The 7,894-nt window shown below is 33.7% G+C and overlaps 2 protein-coding genes across 8 annotated transcripts; one reads left to right on the forward strand and one right to left on the reverse strand.

Annotated features, from left to right (window-relative positions):
- Positions 1–1,537: 1,537 nt before the first annotated feature.
- On the reverse strand, positions 1,538–7,616 carry LOC112743757 (protein STRUBBELIG-RECEPTOR FAMILY 7-like). Of its 7 annotated transcripts, XM_072214636.1 has the most exons (13): positions 7,274–7,614; positions 6,906–7,007; positions 6,665–6,772; positions 4,184–4,223; positions 3,929–4,004; positions 3,789–3,842; positions 3,589–3,706; positions 3,355–3,435; positions 2,992–3,165; positions 2,265–2,394; positions 2,104–2,175; positions 1,957–2,022; positions 1,538–1,846 (listed from the first exon to the last, which is right to left on the reverse strand). In XM_072214636.1, the coding sequence occupies exons 10-13, from the start codon at positions 2,363–2,365 to the stop codon at positions 1,684–1,686; spliced, it is 402 nt and encodes a 133-aa protein (XP_072070737.1). In that variant the 5' UTR covers positions 2,366–2,394; positions 2,992–3,165; positions 3,355–3,435; positions 3,589–3,706; positions 3,789–3,842; positions 3,929–4,004; positions 4,184–4,223; positions 6,665–6,772; positions 6,906–7,007; positions 7,274–7,614; the 3' UTR covers positions 1,538–1,683. The 7 variants fall into 7 exon arrangements, with proteins under 7 accessions (XP_072070737.1, XP_072070733.1, XP_072070732.1 ...); XM_072214632.1 differs by having other exon boundaries at positions 3,589–3,842; positions 7,274–7,616; XM_072214631.1 differs by having other exon boundaries at positions 3,589–3,842; positions 6,906–6,969.
- Positions 5,274–6,071, forward strand: LOC140178682 (S-locus-specific glycoprotein S13-like). Its single transcript, XM_072215903.1, has 2 exons — positions 5,274–5,420; positions 5,517–6,071. Exons 1-2 carry the CDS (start codon positions 5,274–5,276, stop codon positions 6,069–6,071), a joined length of 702 nt encoding a protein of 233 aa, XP_072072004.1.
- Positions 7,617–7,894: the final 278 nt, after the last annotated feature.

Below are 7,894 nucleotides of genomic sequence, written 5' to 3' on the forward strand. Positions count from 1 at the left end.
ATTTCTAATAAAAAACTTCTTAAAAATTAAAAAAAATTAAATATATATACATATCAATATACAAATATACTTTTTTCAAAATTTAAAATTATAAATTAATTAAAATTCAACATCTAAATCTAAAAAAATAAAATAAAATTACATAATATAATATAAAAAAATAAAATAAGTCTTAACACAAAAAATATATATAATACATGAGATTATTACTAAAATACTTATAATAATATCTAAAATATTTAAGACAAGTAAATAAATTCGTATTATTCAAAATTATGGAGACAGAATCGAAATTTCTATTTGGATCTCCATAGTTGTTTCGAGATAATTTCTTTTTTTATTTCTGCTCTCACAGAAAAAATGCTCTATCATTAAATCTCTATTTAAAATATACCCAACAGAATTTTTGCGTCTCGAAAAATTTTGCCACCCCTAAATAAAAATGGTCCTTAAAATCCTTCCTAAGAATGGATGCAAGTAGAGCTCGTTGTTTCTAAGTGTGATTGTCGTTCTCACTTCTCACTCAAATGATCACCAATTGGATTATAAAAGAATCAAGGATTAAAGTTGCTGTCATGGATCTTTAAATCAGAGCTCTTGATGTCATGTAAAAATTGTACCAAATTATGAATATGAACAATGAAGTATATTTTGACTATTAGTTGATTAAGAAAATAAAAATTATATCTATACACTCTGCCAAGTACACATTTATAGTACAGAGTCAAAACCAAAAACTAGCCTAACACTTGTTATTTGTTAACTAATATAAATACCAATAACCAAACAATAGAATTTGAGCTACAATTATCCATACTAATAGAATATATTTTGACTTGACAATTATCCTTTGTAAAATCCGGTCAAACCGTAATTAATTAAATAATAAATTAAATAAGAGCGAATATGGTTAGAAAATTTACACTACAAAAAATTTTGGTAAAAACGGCAATTTTTTTGGTATTTACGGCGGTTTGAACCGCCATTATTGGGCGGTTTCGTAAAGCAACTTAATTCTGGTCGCTATTCTGATTATTACGGCGGTTTTCTGAAAACCGCCACAATTTCCTGAGTTAAAACAGCGGTATTTGAATAGGTTAAAACGGCGGTTCAAACCGTCATTATTTCCAGGGTTAAAATGGCGGTTTTTGGATAGGTTAAAACGGCGGTTTGAACCCCCATTACCTTGACAGAGTGGCATTTTGGTTGGTTAAAATGGCGGTTCAAACCGTCGTTATTTCCAGGGTTAAAATGGCGGTTTTTGGATAGGTTAAAACGGCGGTTTGAACCGCCATTATTATCCTGACAGAGTGCCGTTTTGGTTGGTTAAAATAGCATTTTTGAACCGCCATTTTACCCTGACAGTAGCGTTTTGATTGGTTAAAATGGTATTTTTGAACCGCCGTTTTACCCTGACAGTGACATTTTTTATCGTTTAAAAAATAATTTTTATTGCCATTTTTACCGGGTTAAATAAATAATTGTGATTAAAATTTTACAATAGCAAAAAATCATAATCCATAAATGAAATATTATATAAGTCATAAACAAAATATTAATATAATATATAATTTCTTATTATTGAAAATCAAAAATAATAACTCCTATACAAAACCTTGTCTTACTAAACTTACCAAAATACAAGCATTGCAATAAACACTAATCAGCAAGATTCCTATGTTCTCAAAAACAATAAAAAAAGTTACTCCAATAGCTCATGGAGCTGGTTGATAAGGTATTATTATGATAAATGCTCAAGAAGATAATTACACACAGGTCTGTAAGAGAGGTCATATCAGAAATAGAGTAAGGGATTGCCCCAGTGAAGTTATTATAAGCCAGATTTCTGCATACAAAGAATTAATTATGTTAGAACTTATAATCATAATATTATGGGTGAAATAAACTTAAGGGTAACAAACATATATATATATATATATATATATAGAAACATACAAGCACTGCATATTTGGAGGAAGCTGGTATGGTATGCCACCTCCAAGATTGTTGCTACTCAAGTCTCTACAATAAAAAGAAGAGTCACATTGCGAGTTACATTTCCACACAAAACTGGATATTGTATGAAAGAATAGTGAATCTTACGGGTTGGTCAAAGATGTCAAGGGTTGTAATCCATAAGGCAATGTTCCCGTTAGTTTAAGATTGGATAACTTACTGGTAAATAAAACAATAATTTTAGAAATCAGCATCAAAATGCAATCATGATAAAAAGTGGTATAAAGTGAAGAAGAGTGTGAGACTACATCTCTGTAACTCGGTTGTTTGAGCATGTTATGCCTTTCCAATATTGTCCACGCGGATCATCACCACTCGCTTGCCAACCTAGCTGTGAAGGTGAGTTCATAGATTGAAATAAAATCCTTATAGCGGCCGCTGCATCAAACATCAGAAAAGAGATTGATATTCATCTAATTGGTGGCCTATATATGATATGATAAAAGCTATGAATGTACTTATGTACATATATATAGATTCTAATTGGTGGCCTATCTCTTATCAAATTTTCAAACCATTTCCCGTACTAATGAAAGTAACAACGAACAAATATGGCATATTTATGCTTCCCATAATGGACCAATTTTTCCTTTAGTCTTGTATGGGTATTAAGAGACGAGAAGGGAAGGAAATTAATGATCACAAGAATCTTATAATGTTAAATAGGAAGCATCCTTTTTGAGTGCTTAAAATACTATAAAGTTGATAGTGATAATGATTTCCCTCTAATTTTAAAAGAGTATAACGCACAAATTAAACAAGAGAATAAGGGTGGTTATTTGATTAAACAATTTATATGACATTCTTCATTTCAAAAATATCATGTAATAATTAAGGACATAATAATAACGGGACTCTATTATATATTCATTTTTTTTGTTTTTATATAATATTTAGGGCATAAAGATGAATATCAATAATCTAATGAAAATAGTGTTGCATGAGAATTTCAGAGAACTGATCAGCAGTGTAAACCTTGTTTAGCAGAAGGTTTATGTAATAATTCTGAATGAAGTCACTGTTGCCAGCACTAACAAGATGTGTAGCACCAAATATGATTGATAAAGCATTTGATTGTCCTGCTACTTCCACCAATATATTCTGATATTCTTTGTAGTGTTCCAATTGCTAGCTCAATGGAATTGCATCCTGCATCCAAAGGGGAAAAAAAGACTAAATTTGAAAACACACACACAGACACACACACACAAACATAATAGGAGACTTATATGGAACTTATAGGAGCCTATTTGCTTTCTCAAGTAAATGTTTTTTTTCATGCTTCACATTAATATTAACAGCACGATAATAAAAAGTTGAGTTTGCAGTTAAAGAAACCTTAATGAAGTAAGAGATTCTTGTTCTGTAGAGAATGATAGAAGCCATCAAGAGGGTTTTTTCTTCTTGTTCTCTCTGCAGCTAAGGGAAATAGAGGGCTCTCAAATGATTTTGCTGCAATTTCAAACCCAATATACCTCTCTCAACCATGACAGATATATTTAGGAAAGACTGGACTACACTTTCAGAGTTCAATCATGCAAGAGGAAAAAATTACAACAGTAAAATACCTACCTCAACCCTTTTTTTCTCCATAAATAATATTGATGGAAGGGAGATTGTATAGTCTTCTCTCATGATCCTTCTCCCTTTGTTTCCTTCACTCTTCTTCAACAGCCTTCTCTTAGGCAGCCTGAATTATGATATTAATATATAAACATACAAAATATTTTAATGTATTTTAATTATAATGGAAGCGCTGGTGCTGGCTCCACCTCTTGAGCAAGACGTTCTTGCCCACGTCTTACTCTTCTATCCAAGTCCATTACCTGTAATTATAAAAATTGAAATTATTCATTAACATATAGAAGAGAATAAACTTAATTGACTGTCAGGAAACATGTAGGTAGCTTACCAATTTCTCACAGAACTGAGCAAGGTTAGCTTCAAATTTGGGTACGAATGCATCATGTCTTGGGAAATTCTCAAAGCTGATGAGAATCAAGTCAACAATGTTTAACATCAGAGACACAATGGTTTTCTTACATATTCATTTAGGAAATAATTACAGCAAGAGGATTCATAATATGCAGTGCACTATTAGAAATTTGACACCGTTCCTTAACAAAACACAAAACCTTATACGAATAGAATAGATCTACTTGTTCACCTTTCTTTCAACTTTGGATCATGTATTCTTGGGCAAGATCCTGCAACAATTTTATGCAAATATAAATAAAAATCAAATAAGTAATAAATAAAATATTACGAGCAAATAAAATCCATAAAGAAAGGGCACAACAGCGCACAAGGATCCTGGTTGGTGGGCTCTAGGGAGAATGTACACAGCCTTATATTTAAAATCAACCTTTATTAACTAGGATTTCATTCAAGTGTGTCCTTAGGATGATAGATATGAAGATATAAGAATATAAACAGTCTCTAAAATTTCTTCACAAGAGAGCAACAATCTAGATGACAACAAATAACTCAAATTTCATCATCTGTCATAGAATCCATTGGTTATGGTCAACTCTCATCAATGCTCAATTCTCAGTAAGAAGCAACATAATCAACAAATAAAACTCACCAAGATCGTTGCAAGCTTTATCCTACTAAGTGGCAATGTTTATATGTTCAATGAATGATACTGGAGTGACTATCAAAAACCAAACAATCAGGCATCAACAAGATATTTGAACACAAAGACCTTTTTCTACTGGCTCCGGGTAAAGATTTCAAATTTAATAGCTCAATTATGAATACCTTGGCTTGTGAGTTAGAATTAAATCTATATATCAATATATAAATAAAAAGAAAGAGAGTAAGAGGGTAAAATACTTGTGCAGAAGACTCTAAATAGCTTTTTATTTTGTGCTGCTAGTTTTAGAACTTCAAAGACAACCCTTGAAAATCCATGGACTAAAATTGTACAGTTTTATGAAGAGGGACATACAGTCATTTGGAACAAAGCAATACTAGTTTCTTATGTGAGTATTTCCTAAAAAGCTGAATCATAAAATGCTATTTACCACATAATTGATTTGCAGAAAAATATAGGAATTACCCTTATAAAAGGCAGTGATGATTTCATAGACCCCAAATCGAGCTTTGAGGCCAAGAATCCTTCCTAATTAAAAAATCCGGTATTGAAGCTCTTGGACAGTGGCAATCTTGTGTTAAGAAATGAAGGGGAATCAAATCCAAAGGCCTATTTGTGGCAAAGCTTTGATTATCCTATAGATACATTCTTGCCAACTATGAAGTTGGGAAGGGACCTCCGAAAAGGTTTGGACTGGAGCATAACTTGTTGGAAGAGTCCAAATGATCTATCCCCTGGAGACTTTTCTCTTGGTTTAGTTGTAAGGGATTATCCGGTCTATTACATGATGAATGGAACACAAAAAGTATATCGCTCTGGACCTTGGAATGGCCTTTACTTCAGTGGACTCCCAGATCCGTCCTTTACATATGTTTTTTAAGACAGTTTTGTCCCAAACAAGGATGAGATATCCTATAGTTATAACACCAAGGTTGATTCTATCATTGGAGGAGGTGTAATAAGCCAAATAAGTCAATCTCTTACAAGTTATTTATGGGATGACAATCTTCAGAATTGGAAAGTTTCTGGATCAACGCAAGGTGATGTGTGTGATAAATATGACCTTTGTGGAGCCTATGCTTATTGCAGTGTAGCAGATTCAAAGCATGTCTGCCAATGCTTTAAGGGGTTCAGTCCAAAGTCACCAGAAGAATGGAACTCAAACAACTCCTCACAAGGATGCATTCGCGACGATCCATTAAGCTACAATGTCACAAGAACTGATGTGTTTGTCAAATATACAGGCTTGAAAGTGCCAAATACTCAGCATACTAAGCTGCATGAGAATATTAATTTAGATGAATGCAGAAATCTGTGTTTGAAGAACTGCTCTTGTATGGCTTATGCCAATTCAGACATAAGAGGAGGAGGCAGTGGCTGCGCCATGTGGTTTGGCGATCTAATTGACATCAAACTGCTTCAAAATGGTATTATTATGCCAATTGGAAGGAATTAGCAGACAAAAGACTCAATGGAGAGTACAATGAGAAAGAACTACTGAGATTGATAAGACTGGGAATCGCATGCACCCGCTGTGACCCACAATTAAGGCCAAGCATGAGGCAAATTGTAAGCATCCTTGATGGCAAGGACAACTTACTCGTCGAACCAAACAAAGAGAGCATGGAAGAATAGAGAGAAAGAAATGCAATTTCTTTGTCACTCATTAGGAGAATCCAAGCTCAAGGAATACAGTAAGAAATTACAGAACACAATGGAGTAACCAAAATAGAAACTAATTTTTGTAAAACATACATTTTCTTTTTTGTCTCTCCATGTTTTATCTATCCTGTAAGTTTATTGTCTATGAAGGTTGTATATAACAGAATGTTTGATGTATCAGTGTTACTTTGTGATGAAGTAGGACTCAAACTACATATATCTATCTATACACATCCTTTTTCTTTTTCTTTTTTTTTTCTTGATTCATTGCCACAATCAAGTTCTGTATCTATCCAACACACTTTTAAGAAAATGAAAAACCTTACACTCAAACATTCAGCATGATAGAAATTAAAGCAATCCTCTTAGAAGTATATCTGTTCTTACACAATGCATCATGCATCTATTCATCTGCATCAATTCCAACCCATTTGATGAAACCAAAGAGGAACTCCCTGATAGTGACTTGTCCATTATTGTCCCAGTCCATTTCTTCTACAAGGATGAGAAGACAACCAAAAAAGGATGTCAAAGCAGGTAATAACAATATTGTTGTATATTTTAATGTATATTTTATCATCCAAAACAGCATGCATGACAAACAGCGAAGGTTCAAGCTCCAGCTTACCAGCTTCAATCTTTGCCAGATCCAATACCTGGTTTATAAGTGACACTAAAGCTTTTCCACTTTCCTGCACCATTCTCACATACTCCACTTAGTATTTACAACCTAAAACACAAACACACTACCAAAACCTCACAACACATTGAAAAAAATAAGAAAATCAAAATACACTGTTTTACTTTTCTCCAATAATAACAAATTCAAAAAAGCTTAAAAATCAGTACCAAATGAATAACAACGAAAATCACAAGGAATTTATATCCACATATTCACGCACTCTCATGTTTCAATCGAATTGGTAAAAAATCTAGCAAAGGAGAGAAATAATTCGTACTTTTGAACCCTAGAATGTGAAAAAGTAGCGAGCTGACCTGCTGATCCAGAACAAAAAGGAGACACTGAAGATTTGGCAGAGAGGACACAGGACGACAAGGAGGAAGCCGGAGGAGATCGTCATTGGAGGAGAAGTCGGAGGAGGGAGATCGTCGCTGGAGGAGACGTCGGAAGAAGGGAGATCGTCGTTGGAGCAGGCGTCGTAGGAGGAGATCGTCGCTGGAGCAGACATTGCCGGAGGAGATCGCTGTTGGAGGAGATCTTCGCTGGAAGAGATATCTCCGGAGAAGATCGCCGTTGAAGGAGAACGCAGGAGGAGATCGCTCAGTGTTTCAACTTTTTGCTCGAACACGGTGATACAGGGTAGCGTTTTTGAAATGAGTGTTTGGTCAATTTTTGCATTTTAAATATAGTTAATGACAATGGCGGTTCAAGCCCGCCAGAATTACCAAAAACCGCCACAAAATACAAATCAATTATGGCAACAACAAAAAATGACGCAATATCTAAATATTATGGCAGAATCTCCGTAATACAAATGCCATTTTAAACTCTTATTTTGTAGTGTTAGCTATCGGAATTTGATAATTTAAATATGATATTTGGACTCAGTAGATTTTTTTGAGTCAGAAAACATAGTTTTCTGCGTAAAAATGCGC

Source organism: Arachis hypogaea, chromosome 14, assembly GCF_003086295.3.
Source record: "Arachis hypogaea cultivar Tifrunner chromosome 14, arahy.Tifrunner.gnm2.J5K5, whole genome shotgun sequence".
Taxonomy (NCBI): Eukaryota; Viridiplantae; Streptophyta; class Magnoliopsida; order Fabales; family Fabaceae; genus Arachis; species Arachis hypogaea.

Bases quoted from the DNA above. Each gene is read 5' to 3' on its own strand.
- LOC112743757 (XM_072214632.1), bottom strand. From the start codon at position 2,365: ATGAACTCACCTTCACAGCTAGGTTGGCAAGCGAGTGGTGATGATCCG. The intron at 2,176-2,264 runs GTAGTCTCACAC...TTTATTTACCAG, and splicing joins AACAACCGAGTTACAGAGAT to TAAGTTATCCAATCTTAAAC. The intron at 1,847-1,956 runs GTATGTTTCTAT...CTTTGTATGCAG, and splicing joins CCTCCAAATATGCAGTGCTT to AAATCTGGCTTATAATAACT.
- LOC140178682 (XM_072215903.1), top strand. From the start codon at position 5,274: ATGAAGTTGGGAAGGGACCTCCGAAAAGGTTTGGACTGGAGCATAACT. The intron at 5,421-5,516 runs GTATATCGCTCT...GTCCCAAACAAG, and splicing joins TGATGAATGGAACACAAAAA to GATGAGATATCCTATAGTTA.